Below are 20,326 nucleotides of genomic sequence, written 5' to 3'. Positions count from 1 at the left end.
CATTGCAAGGCAGGTTCTTAACCCCGGGACTGCTAGGGAAGTCCCAAGGAACACTTTCTTTATCTACCTTATGGATGTGTTTGTCAAGTGCCTACCATATTCAAAGCACGATGATATATGATGAGCCAGGGTGGGTACCTTACTTGCTTTATTTCTTGCCATGCTTTCCATGTCTGACTCTCCCTAGAACATAAACTTCCTGAATGAAGGACACACAACTTTTCATCCCTAGCTCCAAATCTGGTTCCTAGAATAATGTCTGGTACATACTAGACGCACAATTTAGGATTATTGAGTGCCATTCAAGCATGGTTGTTCAGTTCCTCAGTCATGTCCGACTCTTTGCAACCTCATGGACGGGCTTCCCTGTCCGTGACTATCTCCCAGAGCTTATTAAAACTCATGTCCGTTGAGTCAATGATGCCATCCAACATCTCATCCTTTGTTGCCCCCTTCTCCTCCTGCTCTCATTCTTTCCCAGCATCAGGGTCTCTTCCAAGGAGTCAGCTCTTCATATCAGGTGCACAAAGTATTGGAGTTTCAGCTTCAGCATCAGTCCTTCCAATGAATATTCAGGGTTGATTTCCTTTAGGATTGACTGCTTTGATCTCCTTGCAGTCCAGAGTTCGAAAGTGTCAATTCTTTGGCGCTCGCTGCTCAGCCTTCTTATGGTTCAACTCTCACATCCATACATGACCTCTGGAAAAACCATAGCTATGTCTAGATGTACTTTTGTCGGCAAGGTGATGTCTCTGCTTTTTAATATGCTATGTAGATTTGTCATAGCTTTTCTTACAAGAAGCAAGCGTCTTTTAATTACATAGCTGCAGTCACCATTCACAGTGATTTTGGAGCCCAAGAAAATAAAGTCTGTCGTTCAAGCATAGGTTAAATTAATTCAAAGGTAATAAGGAAGCACGAGAATTGCCAAACTGGAGGTCTATCATAATGTAAGAGACATGATGATACAGTTGAGAGGGGTTGTGCTTTGGGGTCAAATTGAAGGTAGTTTGATTACTGCCTCTGCCGTTTACAAACTGTGTAGCCTTGAGGAAGTTACTTAACCTTTCTGAACCTGATTCCAACTTTGCAGAATTGTACCTTGATTCCCAGAGAGCAACTCACAGGGCTGCTGTAAGAGAAATAAGGTAGGGCTTCTAATGATCCTGCCACTTTGTTATTCAGGATTATACAGAGTGAGCAGAGAGGGCTGATTTCTTCCAAAGTGAAACTTGGGAAAGCTTTGAATGTTTTCTCCCAGAGACTGTTGATGTAGTGGTTATGCGAGTCCACTCCTTGCGGGGCCAGTAGGAGCACCTGGCTGGGGCCTCCGCTGAGGTTCTCCAGGGTGTGTCAGTCTTGGAGCGGAGGTCTACAGTGAGGCCAGAGGGGACACCAGGGGCCCAGAGAGAGCCGTGTGTGGACCACGTGACTCCTCCTGCCCTTGGACCATCAAGACAATGAGTGGAGACCCAGCTGGCTGACCTTTCAGGCCCTGTTGGACTGGGGCTTGGGATGTGTGGCTGTTTCTTTTTTCCTTTGAAAAAATTTACGTGCTAAAAATAAGTGAGTTTTGGAAGAAGAGGTGTTTGGCAAGCCAGGTAATCCTGTAGTGACAGCAGTGTTAGTAGTGGCCACTGAGGGTTATGGCCCAGAGACCAAGACTGTGGCGTCCTACCTTGGTCTAGACCCCAGTCCAGCCATTGCTGAGCTGCAAGATTTGGGGCAGGTTGTTTAGCTAATTCTGAGTTTTATCGTGCATAAAGCATGGGTAGTAATAGCATCAGTGTCTGTCGGCTCCTTGAGGATTAAAAGAGAAAGCTCATGGCCATGGCCTAGCACCATGCACAGCACACGGTCAGCACTCAACAAAGGCCAGTTGCTGTCATTTCCGTTTCCACGTCGAGGAAATGGAGGCGCGAGATTTTCTCTGACCCGCCAGAGGTCAGAGAAAGTGCCAGAACCAACCTGGATGTCATCCTTTGAGGCTATCTTTCACTCCTGACACTTCTTTGTACTCAGTTCATTCATTCATGAGGCGTTTATTGAGTTTCCCTTAAGCTCTCAAGCATCAAAGTACCCAGGTCTTTGATACCTCCCAACGATTCAGTGGCAAAGAATACAGACATATGCTTCCTGCCCCTGTGGACTTAAACAGGTGGTGGGAAGACAGAAAATAAATAAGCAGATGAGTAGATAAAAAAATTCCAGAGTTCTTCAGAGGATGTGAATAACAACAGTGTCGAATAGAAGTAAGACAGTGTGGTAGAGGAGAATTGGGAAAGAGACGAGGTGGTTTCCCATGGAGAGGCTTCTCTGAGAAGGCTGAGCCTGATGTTTGATGTGGAAGATACCCCGTGAATCACTGGGGCGAGAGTATTCCAGGCTAGGGGACCAGTGGTGGAAAGACCCTGAGGCCGTCAAGAGCTGGTTTGGGCTTCCAAAGTCTTGAGAAGATGACTCAACTCCTGCCAGAAAGCAGTAGTCGCCCTTCCTTCTGTGTAGGGGAAACCTTTTCTCACCTTTCCCAGCTGATCTAAAGTTTCCCTGAAACAGGTTATGACCCTTGGCCAACCCTTTCTCTCCTGGCTCCCTCAAAAACAGAAATGCAAAAAAGACATCACTGTTGCATGAGAAAAGATGAAAGATGCTATTCTGACTTCTGAGTGGGCAGAGCGCTGGCCCGGGGCCAGGACAGCTGGCTGCAGTCCCAGTTCTCCACCCCCCTCTCTTTGCAGCCTTGTCCTTTTCATGCCTGTCTCCCCACCTGCAAGTTTCAGAGCTGGGCCAGGTGACCCCTTCCCTCCTGACACGTGGGAGAGCAGCAGAATCCCTGAATCCACTCAGGGGGTGTTGAGGGGAAACAAAAGCACGTTTCCTGGGTTGGATGGGGCCGCCATCCAGGCTAGTGGAGCCTCCAGCTGGGTCTCCAGACTGGGCCATCTTCACGTTACCCAGAGATGCCCGGCCGCCCTCGCCCGCCCGCCGCCTCCTCTTCTTGGCAGGGTGAGCACTGACCTCGCACATGGCGCCTTCTTTCCTTCCTAGTTGTGATGCACGGCAGCATCTGCTGAGACATTACCCAGGGCACGGCAGACGGCTGTCTTCCCTGCTCTCTCCCGGAGCCTGGGAGGGCTGGCACACAGGAGGAGACATGGTTCTGCCTGCCACGTCCCACTGGGTTCTCTTCTTCCAGGACATTCAGATGCACCAGACTGAGGCCTGTGGCAAACCCCGCAGGGAAGCTGATCTGAGCAGAGGCTTTTATTTCCAGGGGACACCTGGCCCTCCTGTATCCCAGCAAACGTAGCTGGGTGACATGGTAGAGGACAGTCACCATCTCCCAGTGTGTCAGAAATCGAGGTGCCCTCCAAGACACTTTAATTTATTCCTTGATTACCTGGTCACAATCTCTGACCTGAGAGGTTAGGTGGTTCGCCCAAGGTCACACAGCAGTAAGTGGTCAATGAAGCTGGGCTTATCACCCTAGGCACTGCTGATTCATACAGGAGGTGATGCACCAGCTCAGATAGTTTCTTTAAAATATTTTGTTTGGAGATTATGATTTGAGCCTGGGCACATAGAACATAGCTATTTCCCCCATTTCTCGTTCATATGTTGGGATTAAATATTAATGTGTGTGCATGCGAGTCACTTCAGTCGTGTCTGACTCTCTTCGACCCTGTGGACTGCAGCCCACCAGGCTCCTCTGTTCATGGGATTCTCAAGGCAAGAATATTGGAGTGGGTTGCCATGCCTTCCTCTGGGGGATCTTCCCGACCCAGGGAACGAACCCAAGTCTCTTAACATCTCATGCATTGGCAGGTAGGTTCTTTACCACTAGGGCCACCATGTCACAAATACTTACTTGGCACCTACCATGTGCCAGGCTCTGTTCCAAGTCTTTACAATTACTAAATTTTCCCAATTCTGATCACAACCCACAAGAGATGAGCACTGTGGTTTCCTCATTTTATAGATGGGGACATTGAGGTACATAGAGGTTAAATAACTTAGTCGAGGTCATACAGTTAAAAAAAAAAAGTACCAGAGCTGGGGTGCTGGCTCCAGAGTCCATACCTTTAAGTCCTATGGATGCTGAGTTTCACTGATCAAAGACCATCATCTGCTAGTCAGGATGGGCATGCTTTAGGGTCACAAATCTCCTTGAACTCTCCAGTTTACACTGGAGCCTGGGAAGGGCATGAAGGCATTGGATCAGCTTCTAGAAGGTCGCTGTTTCTGTTAGCATTGTCTTTTTGTGCTCCACTGTGCTGTCTTGGAAGTCGGAACACGTCTCTGGTCTAAAAGATACCCAGCAGCAAGTTCATTATTCTCCCTTGAAGTCCCTTTGCTAACTTCCACCTTTGTTGTTTTCCTGGATTTATTATAATGGGCCAAATTAACCTGAGTTGCCTCCCAGAGTCTCTGGGAGAAAGAACCAAATGAATAGATCAGACACTGTTTTCTGGGTCCTTGGGGAATGGCTGAGCCATCAGAGAGACATCGTCTTATTTATAATACATTCAGTGTTCAAAGAGCTTTAAAACATTTTTTTTTCCTATTAGGAGTATTGTTTCTATCTGTTGAGTCCATGAGTGTTTGACATTGGATGACTTTATAAAACATTCTACTAATTGGATTTGTTAAAGCAAATAAATCAAACACTAATTGGAACGTGCCCTGCCATTATTTTTGCTTACTGAATTAGATATAATGGTGTGAAGGCCTTCTTATCATATTTGTGCACTTATTTAAACACCCCCTTGGCACACACTTCTGCAAATTCAATTAGATATTCCAAAAAGGAATTCAATTTATGCCAGGCTGGTTTACATTCATTCCGGGGGCAAGACTCGCCTACCCATGATAGTCTGCCCACGATGAATAAGCCACTTAGATATCGCCCTGCCTTCAGAGACTCTTGTTGGCACGAGGGCAGCATCTTGATGACTTGGGGGGTGTGGGGCTTTATTGCTTGAATGTGTGTGTCCACAGAGCAGGGCTGGCTTCTTGGGTGTGTCACTTATGTGCTCGACCAGGGCCTGGCACTTGGAAGGGCCCTGTGCTTCGTCTGATGATCTGCAATGGTCATATTGAAATTCTTCATAGTCTTTTAAGCAAATGGCTTTGCATTTTGGTTTTGTGCTGGCTCTCCCATGAACGTAGTAGCTGAGACCTCCCTGGTAGACTTTCTGGCTAAGAAGGGGGTCCTTGATTTGAGTCTTGGCTCTGCCCTCGATTGACTGGGTAATGTTGAGAATGTCACCTGCTCTCGCCTTGGTTTCCTTGTCTGTCAAGGAGGAGCACCAGTCCTTACCCATTGAGAACATGTGCTGTGGTGTCGGTGAAGTGTTCCTGCATATGAACAAGTTCTGTTCTGAGAGCGCTGTTGTAAGCCCAACTTGTTCGTAAGTCCGACAAAGTTAGCCTAGGTATCCAACCAATACAATTTGCTATATAGTACTGTCAATTCTAAAGGAACTCGATCGTTTATATTTCCTGGAAGGACTGATGCTGAAGCTGAAGCTCCAATACTTTGGCCACGTTATTCGAAAAGCTGACTTATTAGAAAACACCCTGATGCAGGGAAACATTGAAGGCAGGAGGAGAAGGGGTCGACAGAGGTTGAGATGGTTGGATGGCATCACCGACTCATTGGACATGAGTTTGAGCAAGCTCCGGGATGTGGTGAAGGACAGGGAAGCCTGGTGTGCTGCAATCCATGGGGTCTTGAAGAGTCAGGCATGACTGAGCAACGGAACAACAACGGCTGTGCTGTAATAGGTTTATAATACTTTTCACACAAGTAACATAAAAAAAAATATTTTTAATCTTAAAGTACCTTGAAAAGTACAGTAGTACAGTACAACTGCTGGCATACAGGGCCTGGCATCGAATGAACAGGCAGGAGGAGTCAGGGAAAGGAGGCGTGGGAGGTGGTAGAGCTGAAGAATGGTCAGCAGTAGGAGACTGGCAGGGATGGGCAAGGTGCCGTTTCACTCACACCTGACATTGATGGCAAGGTTCTGGTTCCTTGCTGGAACCAAATGCATGTTCACATCTTTGAAAGTTTGCAACTTGAAGGTTCAGATGTTGGGGACTTAACTGTATTTAAATCCAGTAACCTCTGGTGCTTCTCTCAAGCCTTTATCCTACAGGCTGGGAATGTAGCTTCGAAAGGAAGACAGTGGATGACATGCCCCGCCCCTCTTCCACTTCCTGCAGGAAAGAAGAAACGTTCTACAACTGAGAAATGGGAAGGAGGTGTCAAAAGCACATGACATCAAACACTGAAAGGGTGCAAACACGGTACTTTTCTGTGACCGTGTTAAAATTGTAGAATTTTACAGGATCAAAGCAGAGGTTAGCCAGCTAGAGCCTCCAGGCCACTTCTGGACCTTCACTGATTTTGTACTCCATCCGCAAAGGAAGATGGGTTTTTACATTTTTAAATGGTTAGACAAATCAGAAGAAGAATACTATTTTGTGACATGTGGAAATCATAGGAAATTCAAAGTGCAGTGTCAGTAAATCCAGTCTGATTAGCAAACAACTCTGCCCATCTTCCTGTGTGACTTGTGGCTGCTTCTGCTACAATGGCACTGCCAAGTCTCAGTGACAGAGACCAAGGGGCCTTCCGTGGTGGGCAGAATACCAAATTGGTCCCCAAGGTTAATGGCCCCTGGTATTTGTGTCTTGTTTAATCCCTGTCCTTTGGGAGGGACTGGGATAGGATAGATTTCACCCTTTTCTAGATTTTTTTTTTTTTTTTTTTTTGATGTGGATCATTTTTAGAGTCTTTATTGAATTTGTTATAATATTGCTTCTGTTTTGTATTTTGGGTTTTTGGCTGGAAAGCATGAGGGGACTTAGCTTCCCAGTCTAGGATCGAACCTGCACCCCCTGCCTTGGAAGGCAAAGTCTGAACCACTGGACCACCAGAGAAGTCCCAGATCTCACTCTTACGATTAGGTTATGTCAGTGACCAAGGTGAAGGGATTTCACAGATATAATTAAGGTCCCAAGTTGGCTGACTTTAATAAAAAAGGAGATGATCTGGTTTGGGTGGGCCTGACTGAATCAGATGAGCCCTTAAATAGGATGGAGCCTTGCTCAGGAAGAGAGTAGAGAGGATTTATGGCAGGAACTGTGGGTGGCTTCTAGGAACTGAGAGCCACACTTTCATGATGACCTCCAGAGGGCAGGAATGAAAGTGTTAGTCACTCAGTCATTCGGACTCTTTGCAACCCCCATAGCCCAACAGGTTCCTCTGTCCCTGGGCTTCTCCAGGCAAGAATACTGAAGTGGGTAGCCATTCTCTTCTCTAGAAGCCCTGATGCTATAATTATTACAAGGAACTGAATTCTGCCAAACACCCTGCAAAAGTTGACCTGGACTCCAGAAGGGAAATCGGGTCTCCTGTTACTGTGACCTCAGCCTTGTGAGGCCCTGATAAGGTGCACCCTGGCCTTCACTTCTTACCTGTGGAAACCAGAAGATAAGAAAATCAATGGGTTTTGTTTTGAGTTTGTGATAACATGTTGGTAGCAAGAAAAAACCAATACACCTGCAAGGTGAACAACTTTACTGTCTGACCCTCTATAGAAAAAGATGGTTGACCCTTGTCTTAGGAAGTGGGGTTGGTAAGACTGAACTTTCATGCGTGTGTGTGTGCATGCTCTGTCATGTCCAACTCTGCAACCCCATGGACTGTAACCTGACAGGCTCCTCTGTCCATGGAATTTTCTAGGCTAATACTGGAGTGGGTTGCCATTTCCTCCTCCAGGGGATCTTCCCGATCCAGGGTTCAAACCCTCTTGCATCTTCTGCGTTGGCAGGCAGATTCTTTACCACTGCACCATCTGGAAAGCCCACTTCCATGCATAAACATACATATATAAGTATTAAAAAATGTGTATATATTTATATACATACTTACATAGCTCAAGTACAGTGCCTCGCATGGAGCAGAAGCCCTGGAAACCTTGAGTTTCTCTTGGGAACTCAATTCTGTTCAAGAATACATAGGATCATATCTGAGAAATGCAGAGGCAGACGCATTTATATTTTTATTGAATTTCTATTCCTCTCATTTTCAAAAGAGGAGCTCATGTTTAAAAAAAAATCCTGATTGGCACTATAAACTTTATTTATGCTTTAATGTATCTTGAAGTATGTATCCTGCACTATTTTTACTTCCCTTACAGATGCCGATATGCTATACATTACCAAACCCAAATGGATTTTCAAAATCCAATTTCCTTGCTACCATTTTCCATTTCTCTGTTGACTTTTTATGCTTAACTCACATCAGAGCATCTGGGGCCTTTGCTACATTTTGACCTCAACCTGTCCAGGGAAATAGCTTCTCTGTCCCGATGTAGGGAGATACTGCTGAGTCCTCAGCTTATGGCCATATCCACAGTTATCTGGGTCTTCTCCCAGCTGGGACATGTGCTTTGGAGACTGAGCCCAATTCTAGGGGTGAGGGTAGGTTTAGGAGACTTTTTTTTTCTTCCAAATTGATAGTGCTGAGTGGGGCTGCTTTAAAACAGAGCAAGCTGAGCATCCAGATGACTGTCTTTTGGGAATCTCTCCAGTTGTAAGCCTTCCCCAAGTAGCCTGCCATAGACACCTGTGGTCTGGAGCCTCTTCAGCAGGTGTTACGGTGCCGAGGAGTTCCACCAAAAGAGGTAAATATAATTTGTGAAAGAGGAGGAGGAGCTGCAATAAGACTTAGGATCATGGGTCTGAATACTTCATGCTGAGGATCCACAGAAAGCTAGCCTTCTTTCCCTTCTCCTCCTTACCAGAGGTTCTCAGTAGCCAGTCCTGGTGCCGTGAAATGGCTCTGCATCTCTGTGGCTCCTGAGAGTTTCTGGGTCTCTCTGAGTCTTTGGAATCCTTAACTTTGACCACTGGAAGGTTCCTTTGTGATTGATCTTGCACACCAGAAAATGAAGGCCCAAAAAGGAAGAAAGGAGGTGAGCTGAAAAGGCCGTACCCACTGGCAGTGTAGACTGCTGCCAGAGTGTATAATCTGAAGCTCATAACCACTCTTATTTCTCAATGTGTTGTCTGAGAGGAAGAAAATCCAGGGAGAATTGCTTACAAAACATGAATCAAACGTGTTTTCCCCTCCCGAATACCTTTCAAAACTTATCTCTGGGTCAAGTCAGGTCGACAGGGAGCTAGTCTCTAGACTGTACCATATTGGGTTCCAGTGAGTTGCTTTTCCTGAATTGTATGTTTGGTTGATGCTATTAGTTTATATTGAGAGTGATTGTGAGAAATAGTCTCATGAAATTGACCACGCACCTCTTGCATGGATGTTGTTTCAGATATTGTGCATTGTGGGATGGTTGATTTCTGTTACCAGTACCCCTGTGGAGAAGTTCTTGTGTGATCTAGGCACCTGGAATGATTGTAATTTACCAGAGATATTTGGCTTTTATTGTCTGAACACAGAGTATCCAGTAACTGAGCAGATTGTCCTTTTTCTGCTGGCATCTGGAAGCTCAGAGTCAAATAGGTGACTCCCTTTCAGCAGGCAGACTTGTAGGAAATGGCGGTGTGGACTTGTGACTCTCTCCTTCTGTCCTGCCTGTATTTCTTCTCCTGCCTTCAGTTTGCTTTTTGCTATCTCGTGCTGTATTTCCTGCTTCTGTGTTTGTCCATCATCTGTGGCTGGACTAGAGTTGTGACCTCAGCAGGTTGTTTAACCCCTTAATGCATCAGTTACTTTACACTTAAAGTAAGGATTAAAAAATCTACTTCACAAAGTCGTGAGGATTAAGTGAAAACAAAGGTGACCTCAGCAGTTTTCTGTGATCAGTGCCTAGTATATTACCTGACACAGAGCAAATGCTCAGCAGAGCATGCCTCTTATATTAGTCAGCATATGCAAGGCTCCATGTGGTAACAAATAAACCCTAAGATGTCAGTGGCGTTAAGACTAGAAAAGTTGGCATTTTGCGCCTGAAGTGTCAAACAACAATATTATTGATCAGGTGACTGGGTGACTCTCTTTCAGTAGTGTTTCAGGGATCTAGACATCTCTCTTCCTTTGATGCCACTGTCTTCAAGTACACCTTTGAAAGTCTTTGTAGTAGGGCAGGTGAGAAGGATTGTTGGTAAGAGATTACTTTTATGGACTAGTGTGGCACATGTGGCGATCACTTTATGATACATTTCCAGGGTTTACCACGTTGTCTTCCCTGTATGCAAAGTGGCCTGGAAATGTAGAGTTCTCACGTGTCTAAGAGAGAAGATCTCAACAGTTTCCCATAGGCCTACCATCCTCTTGGCTGTATGCTCCTCTAAAGACCTGGAGGCTGATCTCCATTTAGGATGATCAGTCAGCTCTTCCAGTGAATGCTTAAGATGCTGCAGGCTCCCCACTCACCATCAAGCACATCGGCATCTGGATGCTGTTGGTGGCATTGATTTTGTTCATTTATCTCCCACAGGCTGGACTTTGGTGAGTCAGGAGTTGTGTAAGGATGGGAAGGGACGGCCCTTCCTGAGCAGTTGGAACTGTTGCTGCTACCCTTTTCTAGGTTTCAAATGGAGTGTGTTATGTCTCATATCTGTGGCATTCACTCTGCTGTTTTGGTTAGCTGAGGTCTATAGAGGGAGTGGTTTGGAAAGGCTAGTTTGGAATTTGTCAGACAGGCAGCATGGGGAAGGAGCTTTCTAGGTAGAAGTGGTGAGTGTGAGACCAGAAAGAGCAGGTGGTGTATGGGGGCTGTTATCGGCTCACTGTTCCTGAAATGTAGCTTGGGGTCTGTCTGGTATCCCACTCACAGTTTTAAAAAATGTTCTTTATTGCGGTAAAAGTCACATAATATAAAAAATCCTATTTTAACCATATGTAACTGTACACTTCAGTGGCACTAAGCACATTCACATCACTCTGTAACTCTCACCATCATCCATCACCTTAAGTTTTCATCTTCCTAAACTGAAACCTTGTCCCCACTAAGCACTAACCCCATCCTCCCTACTCCCCTGGCCCTTGGCATCTATCGATGTACTTTCTGACTCGATGAATTTGACTTTTCTTAGTACCTCGTGTAAAACAGTCTGACACAACTGAGCGATGAAACCACCACCACCACCAGGTACCTCATATAAGTGGAATCGGACAGTGTTTGTCTGTAACAGTATGAAAAGGCAAAATGATAGGATACTGAAAGAGGAACTCCCCAGGTCAGTAGGTGCCCAATGTGCTACTGGAGATCAGTGGAGAAATAATGAGATGGCTGGATGGCATCACCGACTCGATGGACGTGAGTCTGAGTGAACTCCAGGAGTTGGTGATGAACAGGGAGGCCTGGCGTGCTGCGATTCATGGGGTCGCAAAGAGTCGGACATGACTGAGCAACTGAACTGAACTGAATGTATATTGCAATGCATTTTTAAGGTTAACTTATCAAACAGATTGTACCTTCTTTTTAAAATTTTTTATTTATTAAAAAAATTTTTGGTTCATTTGTTGTTGTTTAGTCGCTAAGTTGTGTCTGACTCTTTTGGGACCCCACGGACTGTAGCCCCCCAGGCTCCTCTGTCCATGGGATTCTCCTGTCCAAGGATTGCCATGCCCTTCTCCAGGGGATCTTCCTGAGCCAGGGATCGAACCCACAACTTCTGCACTGGCAGGTGGTTTCTTTACCACTGAGCCACCAGGGAAGCCCACTGGTTTATTTAGTCAACAGATACTCCTTTAGCCCCTTCTCTATGCCAGCGCCATTTCCCAGCCAGTCTAAAGCTTACTGCCTAGTGGCAGCTGGTTGATTGCCCCTGTCCTTGCCTTTCAGAGGTCACCCTTCTTCACTCTGTCTGGGATGCAGTCTCCTCTGCTGTCTGCCCCTGACCTTCCCTGTTATCTCTTAAGACTTCCATCTTTGTCTGTTGACCCATATCCATCCACATTGTCCATCCATTCTTCCCGTAGTTCCCCAAAGCACAGTGACACGGCTGCTGTTTGTAGCCAGCTCTCACTGAGGGCTTGGAGGGACTTGACACTACAGGGCAGGGAACTGTTGCCAATTCCTGGTCAGAAAGGCTTCCTGGACCACAGCAACCTGGGAGCCCCTCAGGCAACCCAGTGCCAGCCTTCATAGCACATTTGGAAATGCAGTTACTTACTAGTTTGCCTATTTACTGTCTGCCTCACTCATTCTAGTGATGGCACACCTCTTATAAACCACTGTATAGATAGCACCTTGTTCTCTGCTCGATCTACCCTAAAAGCTCGATTAAATAATTGTGAATGAAAGAATGAATACATGGAAGCAAACAGAAATTTTAGTTTCTACCAGTGCGTCCGTCATTTCCCATCACAGGAAATTTCACATTGTCTCTCACCGTCTGTAGGTGTCTGCTTTACATTATGTTCCTTGGACCTCTGTCTCCCTCCCTTTTCCTTCTCTCTCTAGGTGTCGATCCTGCAAATTCCTGTCCCTGTCTCGTGCAGAGCTATTTAAAACTCTGAACTCAAGCCCCAGACTTGCACTACCGAAATAGATTCAGCCCTCCTTTGTCCAGCCCGACTCGTTGGGGCTGCTAAAGACTGGCTCTTCCGGGTTTCCATACTCAGAAAAAAAGGGAGTGGAGAGAGCTTTGCCCTCGTAGGTTTACTTTAGCAGTGTTGTGACTGTATTCTGTATCAGATCTGTCAATAGGCCTTCCACCACCATTAAGCAGAGGAAACCCCAGGTCTGGGTCCTGAAGAAGGGTTTTGACCTTTGTTGCTGATGGAGAAGAGGGAATGATATTACATGAGGCTGCAGACACAGGCAGGGGTTATTAAGGGATGGTTTCTGTATGTGGATCAGAACCACAGATGTGGTTTAGATGTGTGATAGGGAAACCAGTGGCTGTTTAAGGAAGGGAGGTGATGGTGTGATGAGGTCTGAGCAGTAAGGAGACAAGAAGGGGCATTGGAAATGTGGACCAGCTCAGTCCTGGTGGTCTCTCTCCTTCTCTGTACATCCTGCCAGCTCACCCTGGAGTGCTCTTCCTCCTGCTCCGTGCTGGTGGAGATGCTCCTAAACTTCAAAGCCCTGATTATTTCTCCCCTTCTACCTCCCCTTCTACCTCCCATTCCAGAATATAGTCACCTTTTGCTTCTCTGTTCAGACCAGCATTTCCTGGTTGCAGCCCCTGTTCTATACATCACATCTCTCAGTGTCACCTGGAGGGAACTTTGAGCCCAGAGCATGTGCTCAATCCAGTTTACACAACTCATTGTAAAGTGCTGGTGGTGGATGGCTTGGACTTTTAGGGAGAAGCTTTAAATACTGCCAGCCTTGACTTCATTATCTTCCTGGGGCACAGTTGTCTAATTCTGTACAAATTTGATTTTTACTCCACAAAAACTGCTCTTATAGGGAGGGAGGTGGGTGCTGAGAATTTTTGCTGTGCCAGTTACTTTTTGTATATTACTCCATTTTATCCTCCTAATATTTCTGCCAAGTGGATCTTCCCCTCCGTATTCCAGGTAAGGAAACTGAGACAGATGGTGAAACATCTGGTCCAGGCTGACCCGGCTTTGCAAAGCTGAGATCCGTGTCTCGTTTTGCAGGACTCCAAAGCTGGTGCTCAGCCCGCTGCCTTGCAGCATCTCTCCACGTTGGAGGAAGCAATTACAGAGGCATGCCCTGGCATTCATTTTTTCTGCTTAGATGGAGACGTTGCTGTTTACTTTCTCAGGAAGGAAGATTGAAATCAATGTAACTAGCCTTATTAACTTTTTTAAATAGGGGGCTTGCAGATGCCACTGTCTTTCCTTAGAGCACCAAAGCAAATATAAAAATCCAGTTTGCTTGCCTTTAGGAAAAGAAAATCTCCTCCAGAGTTTAAAATTCAGAGCTGTAAATGAAGAGCCACTGAGACGGGGGTAACGAACCAAGCCTCAAACATAAGGATATATTTACCCATGTCTCTTTTGTCTGCAGGTGGCTGTTCCTTTGATGAGCACTACAGCAACTGTGGTTATAGCGTGGCCCTGGGGACCAGTGGGTTTACCTGGGAGCAGATTAACACATGGGAGAAACCAACGCTGGACCCAGCGGTGCCTACAGGTACGTGACCAACTGTGCTTGAGGCTCTGATGGGGGTGGTAGCTTTTACAATGACTCATGGAGAAGAATTTTATTCTGGGTTGAGCTGTTAGGGAGGGCAGTAGGTAACTCTGTTGGTAGTAAGTTCACCACCCCCAGAGGTACGCAAACCAAGGCTGAGTGCGTTCTTAAGGGTATGGTAAAAGTCATGTATCATCTGGATTCAGGAAACTCTTAGATTTCTTTGAGCTTTGAGATTCCAAACTTTAGCTACAAGTGGGGCATCCTTGAATTTTGTCTGGGAGTCTGAGTCATGGGACTTTAGGGGAGAAACACTTCTCCATAATTTGAGGTCATTTCTTTCCTCCTGGACTACACAGACACAGCTTGTAAATATACAGGGAGACTTCTACAGTCCAACTATTACTGATAAAGTTGATGTCCCAACATCCTGAATGCCAAATTTATTCTTTACCAAGGGGACTGAAGGCCTACTATGCATATCTGATGAATACCTGCATGAAGCAAGCCTGTAAGAGTTATAGCCAGTGTATTCCAGGGAAGATGTGCCCGGAGGAAATGCTTTTGTTCTAGTTGGGCCTTCAGAGGATTGGATGATGCTCATCTACACTGGGGCGTGCTGTTTGCTTTATTCAGGTGTCCAACTCAAATGCTAGTCAATTCTGGAACCCCTGCCTTAGACACACCCAGAAATAATGCCTTACCAGCTATTGGAACATCTCTTAGTCCAGTCAAGTTGACACACGGAATTAACCGTCACACCGTGAATGGCCTCAGCTTTCCCCAGAACTTCAGTTGCCATCAGACATCCCTTAGGAACTTGATGTATGTGACCCACTGCACAGCTGCCTTATCTTCTCAGCTGCTCTGAGAGACAGCTTTGCCAGGATGTCATTAAGCTGGAGACAGAAAGGTATGCAGAGATGTCCAGCTGAGGGTGTGACCAGCGTGACCATATTGACTCTGAGTTTGGCTCCAAAGCAGGAGGCTTATATCTTGGCTCTATCTTTCCTATTGAGGACATCAGTTGCTTGTGTATCTTTCTCCCGAATATAGTCATAACCCCTCAGGTATCATAAAGCTGTGACATGGTACAAAACTGAGCTTTTCAGATGTGGTAGGATCCTACTTTACATGAGCAGAATGACCAAAACTGCACAAGATGGTTAGTAAGGTGACCATGGGACAACCTCTGTGCCTGTTGTCCCATCATAATTTTTTAAACTCTCAGAAATGTCTTCGTTTATGTAATAGAATCACTCTTTCCATTAGGAACACCAGGAGTGTAGCATGCTTATGCTGAAGGTTACTTACCACATCTTCTGTGCTCTGTGTGGCCATCCTTCTTGATGTTGGTCAAATAAATTCAGATCTTATGAAAAGTTAAAGTGTTAGGCGCTCAGTCTTGTCTGACTCTTTGCTACTGGATGGACTGTAGTCCACCAGGCTTCTCTGTCAGTGGAATTCTCCAGGTAAAAATACTGGAGTGGGTAGCCATTCACCTCTCCAGGGGATCTTCCTGGCCCAGGGGTTGATCCCAGGTCTCCAGAATTGCCGGCAGATTCTGTACTGTCTTAGCCACCAGGGAGCCCTCAGATCTTACAGTGCACATGTGTATGTGCTGTGTGTGTGCATGTGTTGTGTGTGTATTTGCACACACGCAGGCTCTTCTGGCTCATCCTTAGACCACTAGATGCCCTGCAGGGTCATGCAGGCTCTCCAGACTCAACATCTCCCAAATTGAACTCTTAATTCTTCTCCATCTACTCACGCTTTAGTGCTCCTTGTCTCAAAAGGCCACTTCATCACTCTGGTGCTGATTCAGAAACCCAGGGGTCACACTTCTCCCTTCCCTCTCTCTGCCTCCCTCTCCTTGTCAATCACTCCATCCTACCCCTTCACCTCCTGAGCCCATCTCAGGTCTGCTCACATCTCTCCCTCTCTGCCACCACTGCCCTGGTGCCATGCCATCCACCCTCACCTGGGTCACAGGTAGACTTTCACACAGGCTTTTCAGCTTCCTCTTTTTTAAAAAAATTATTTTTAAAAATTAATTTTATTGGAGTATAGTTGCTTTACAATATTGTGTTAGCCTCTGCTGTACAGCACTGTAGAGCAAAATAAAGCAGCCCTACATGCACGTATGTCCCCTCTCTTTTGGATTTCCTTCCCCTTTAGGTCACTGCAGAGACCTGAGCAGAGTTCCCTGTGCCACGCAATATGTTCTCATTAGTTGTCTGTGTTATACACAGGATCAATAGTATTTATATGTCAACCTCAATCTCCCAGTTCCTCCCACCCTCCATTTTTCACCCCTTGGTGTCCATACGTTTGTTCTCCAGGTCTGTGTCTCTAAATAGGATCATCTATACTATTTTTCTAGATTCCACATACATACATTATTGGCTTCCTCTTTTGACTTTAATCCACTCTCTGCGCAGAAGCCAGAGATTGTTCTAGAATGTAGGCCTGTTCACCTTACCTCTTCCTTTCATCGCTCCCACCCAACCTCTGCATGGAATCCTTTTGAGGCTTTCCTCTTGCTCTGAGAGAGGAGACCAATGCCCAGCAGTGGCCTCCAAGGCCCTGCAGGCCTGGTCCAGCCTCCCCATATCATGATCTCCCCTGTGCTCACTTCACCCTGGATTTTATCACTTATATGACTCTGAAAGATGAACTCCTCAGGTTGGTAGGTGCATGATATGCTACTGGAGAAGAGTGGAGAAATAACACCAGAAAAAAGGAAGAGATGGAGCCAAAGAGAAAATAACGCCCAGGTATGGATTGACTGGTGATGGAAGTAAAGTCCGATGCTGTAGAGAGCAATATTGCATAGGAACCTGGAATGTTAGGGCCATGAAACAAGGTAAATTGGAAGTGGTCAAATAGGAGATGGCAAGAATGAACATCAACATTTTAGGAATCAGTGAACTAAAATGGACTGAAATGGGAGAATTTAACTCAGATGACCATTATATCTACTACTGTGGGCAAGAATCCCTTAGAAGAAATGGAGGAGCCCTCATAGTCAACAAAAGAGTCCGAAATGCAGTACTTGGGTGCAGTCTCGAACACGACAGAATGATCCCTGTTCATTTCCAAGGCAAAGCATTCAATATCACAGTAATCCAAGTCTATACCCCAATCACTAATGCCAAAGAAGCTGAAGTTGAACGGGTCTATGAATACCTACAAGACCTTCTAGAACTAACACCCAAAAAAGATGTCCTTTGCATTATAGGGGACTGGAATGTAAAAGTAGGAAGTCAAGAGATGCCTGAAGTAACAGGCAAATTTGGCCTTGGAGTACAAAATGAAGCAGGGCAAAGGCTAACAGAGTTTTGCCAAGAGAACACACTGGTCATAGCAAACACCCTCTTCCAACAACACAAGAGAAGACTCTACACATGGACATCACCAGATGGTCAACACCGAAATCAGATTGATTATATTCTTTGTAGCCAAAGATGGAAAAGCTCTATACAGTCAGCAAAAACAAGACTGGGAGCTGACTGTGGCTCAGATCATGAACTCCTTATTGCCAGATCCAGACTTACATTGAAGAAAGTCAGAAAAACCACTAGGCCATTCAGGTATGACCTAAATCAGATCTTACAATTATACAGTGGAAGTGACAAATAGATACGAAGGGTTAGATCTGATAGTGCATGAAGAACTATGCACCAACGTTTGTGACATTGTACAGGAGGCAGTGATCAAGACCATCCCCAAGAATGCAAAAATTCAAAGTAGTTGTCTGAGGCCTTACAAAAAGTTGAGAAAAGAACAGAAGCAAAAAGCAAAGGAGAAAAGGAAAGATACAGCGATTTGAATGCAGAGTTCTAAAGAATACCATGGGACTTCCCTGGTGGCTCAAATGGTTAAGTGTCTGTCTACAATGTGGGAGACCTTGGTTCAATCCCTGGGTCGGGAAGATCCCTGGAGAAGGAAATGGCAGTCCACTCCAGTACTGTTGCCTGGAAAATCCCATGGACAAAGGAGCCTGGTAGGCTACAGTCCATGGGGTCGCTAAGAGTCAGACACAACTGAGTGATCTTCATCTTAATCACCGTAAAGAATACCATGGAGAGATAAGAAAGCCTTCCTCAGTGATCAGTGCAAAGAAATAGAGGAAAAGAATAGAATGGGAAAGACTAGAGATCACTTCAAGAAAATTAGAGATACCAAGGGAACATTTCATGCAAATATGGGCTCAATAAAGGACAAAAATGGTATGGACCTAACAGAAGCTGAAGATATTAAGAAGAGGTGGCAAGAATACACAGAAGAGCTATACAAAAAAGATCATGATGACCCAGATAATCTTGATGGTATGATCACTCATCTAGAGCCAGTCATCCTGGAATGCAAAGTCAAGTGGGCCTTAGGAAGCATAGCTGTGAACAAAGCTAGTGGAGGTGATGGAATTCCAGTTGAACTATTTCTAATCCTAAAAGATGATGCTATGGAAGTCCTGCACTTAATATGCAAGCAAATTTGAAAAACTCAGCAGTGGCCACACGACTGGAAAAGGTCAGTTTTCATTCCAATCCCAAAGAAAGGCAATGCCAAAGAATGTTCAGACTACTGCACAATTGTACTCATCTCACACACTAGCAAAGTAGTGCTCAAAATTTTCCAAGCCAGGTTTCAACAGTACGTGAACCATGAACTTCCAGATGTTCAAGCTGGTTTTAGAAAAAGCAGAGGAATCAGAGATCAAATTGCCAACATCTGCTGGATCATCAAAAAGCAAGAGAGTTCCAGAAAAACATCTACTTCTGCTTTATTGCTTATGCCAAAGCCTTTGACTGTGTGGATCACAAGAAACTGTGGACAGTTCTTCAAGAGATGGGAATACCAGACCACCTGACCTGCCTCCTGAGAAATCTGTATGGAGGTCAAAAAGCAACAATTAGAATTGGAAATGAAACAACAGACTGGTTCCAGATTGGGAAAGGAGTATGTCAAGGCTCTATATTGTCACCCTGCTTATTTAACTTATATGCACAGTACATCATGTGCAATGCTGGGCTGGATGAAGCACAAGCTGGAATCAAGATTGCTGGGAGAAATATCAATAACCTCAGATACGCCGATGATACCACCCTTATGGCAGAAAGCAAAGAAGAACAAAAAAGCCTCTTGATGAAAGTGAAAGAGGAGAGTGAAAAAGTTGGCTTAAAACTCAACATTCAGAAAACAAAGATCATGACATCTGGTCCCATCACTTCATGCAAATAGATGGGGAAGCAATGGAAGCAATGAGAGACTTTCTTTTGGGGGCTCCCAAATCACTGCAGATGGTGACTGCAGCCATGAAATTAAAAGATGCTTGTTCCTTGGAAGAAAAGCTATGACCAAACTAGACAGCATGTTAAAAAGCAGACATATTACTTTGTCAACAAAGGTCCATCCAGTCAAAGCTATGGTTTCTCCAGTAGTCATGTATGGATGTGAGAGTTGGACTATAAAGAAAGCTGAGTACCAAAGAATTGATGCTTTTGAACTGTGGTAATGGAGAAGACTCTTGAGAGTCCCTTGGACTGCAAGGAGATCCAACCAGTCCATCCTAAAGGAAATCTTTCCTGAATATTCATTGGAAGTACTAATGTTAAAGCTGAAACTCCAGTACTTTGGCCACCTGATGCAATGAACTGACTCATTTGAAAAGACCCTGATGCGGGCAAGATTGAAGGCAGACAGAGAAAGGGACGACAGAGGATGAGATGGTTGGATGGCATCACTGACTTGATGCGCATGAATTTGACCAAGTTCTGGGAGTTGTTGATGGAGAGGGAAGGCTGGCGTGCTGCAGTCCATGGGGTCGGAAAGAGTTGGACATGACTGAGCAACTGATCTGATTGATTGGGAACGTTCCAGACCCTTTTATGCCTCAGGAACTCACATAAGATTAGAACCCTCCGTTCAACCTTTGCCTGCCCCTTTCTCTTGCTCTTCCTCTTGTATCTCCGCTCTTGCATCACTTCCTTAGGCTGGTGCTCCCTAGATGCTCCAGGCTGGGTCACCTCCTTCTGTAAATGTTCCCCATTACACCCTACACTTTTCCTCAAAACATGCATCACTGATGTTACTTGTTCAGTGTATGTTGTATCCCCAAATGAGAAGTTCCATGTCAGCAAGGACCATGACAGTCTTGTTCCTGGCTTTATTTTTAGTGTTTATATCAATGCATCATGCACAGTATGCATGAAATACAATTTTATTGGATGGAT

General features: G+C 45.4%; 1 protein-coding gene across 7 annotated transcripts in view; it reads left to right on the top strand.

Annotated features, from left to right (window-relative positions):
* The window catches only part of PTPRT (protein tyrosine phosphatase receptor type T), a 1,153,310-nt gene that overhangs the window by 299,537 nt on the left and 833,447 nt on the right, over positions 1-20,326 (top strand). For all 7 annotated transcript variants that reach the window (XM_070381763.1, XM_070381762.1, XM_070381758.1 and 4 more), the window contains exon 2: positions 13,965-14,090. In XM_070381763.1, the coding sequence (XP_070237864.1) occupies positions 13,965-14,090 (126 nt within the window). The remainder of the gene's footprint in view (positions 1-13,964; positions 14,091-20,326) is intronic.

Source organism: Bos mutus, chromosome 13, assembly GCF_027580195.1.
Source record: "Bos mutus isolate GX-2022 chromosome 13, NWIPB_WYAK_1.1, whole genome shotgun sequence".
Classification (NCBI taxonomy): Eukaryota; Metazoa; Chordata; class Mammalia; order Artiodactyla; family Bovidae; genus Bos; species Bos mutus.
This window is presented reverse-complemented; position numbering and strand designations above follow the sequence as displayed.